General features: G+C 40.9%; 1 gene segment (V, D, J or C); it reads right to left on the bottom strand.

The window, feature by feature from the left end:
- Positions 1 to 299: 299 nt before the first annotated feature.
- LOC147817310 (immunoglobulin heavy variable 3-30-3-like) overlaps positions 300 to 878 on the bottom strand; it is a 2,943-nt gene continuing 2,364 nt past the window's right edge. Inside the window, 1 exon segment of the V gene segment in view lies at positions 300 to 526. Coding sequence covers positions 309 to 526 — 218 coding nt within the window.

Here is an 878-nt window from a genome sequence, read left to right as displayed (position 1 = left end):
AGAGAAAATAATGATAATATATAAAATAAATGTAATTTGAAACACTGCTTGGCTCCACCAACCTGAAACATCAAGACTGTAGGATTCTGTACAGCTGCTCTACCAAATCTCAGTCACTGTGAGTCTTGAGCACGGGTCTTTGATCCGTGTATGAGCAAATTCTCTTTATTGTGATTTTTATGTGTTTAATGTTTCGTAATTTTTTCAAGAACAATTTTCAGAAATGTATATAGTACAGAGACCATTGCTAATTTATTATAAAACTACCAGGACTGTAGGATTTTGTACAGCTGCTCGACTAACTTGAGTCACTGTGAGTCTCGAGCACAATAATAAACAGCAGAATCTTCAGTCTTCAGACTGTTCATCTGCAGATACAGCTGCTGTCTGCTGTTGTCTCTGGAGATGGTAAACCGGCCTTGGATTGATTGAGAGTAGGTTTTGATGCTACCACCATTATTATTCCAGGCAATCCACTCCAGTCCTTTTCCAGGAGCCTGTCTGATCCAGGCCATATGGTAGCTGCCTAATGAAAACCCAGAGGCTGTACAGGTCAGTGTGTGGGATTCTCCAGGCCTTTTAACCACTGGTTCAGATTCTGTCAGAGTCTGACCATCAACACCTGTAACAAAAAAAAAAATAGATAACTGGGAAGTTGATTAAATGCTTCAAAGTTTTAAAGACAACTTCAACTCAGGATCAGAGAAAGTCTTCACCTGCCCAGCAGAGAGTTAACAGCAGCAGTCCTGTCCTATAGTCCATCATGTTAAACTGTGTGTCCACTGTTCTCTGTCATCCTCTCTGCAGTCAGATAAGTAAAGGTGGAAGACATCTGAGTTTTGCATTGACTCCTCCTCACAGGGAGGAGAGAACTGGTT

This window comes from Seriola lalandi, unplaced genomic scaffold (assembly GCF_002814215.2).
Source record: "Seriola lalandi dorsalis isolate HSWRI2012SDOR001 ecotype SW California unplaced genomic scaffold, Sedor1 jcf7180002054975, whole genome shotgun sequence".
Taxonomy (NCBI): domain Eukaryota; kingdom Metazoa; phylum Chordata; class Actinopteri; order Carangiformes; family Carangidae; genus Seriola; species Seriola lalandi.
The sequence above is the reverse complement of the archived record's forward strand: the minus strand, read 5'-3'. Positions and strand labels throughout refer to the sequence as shown.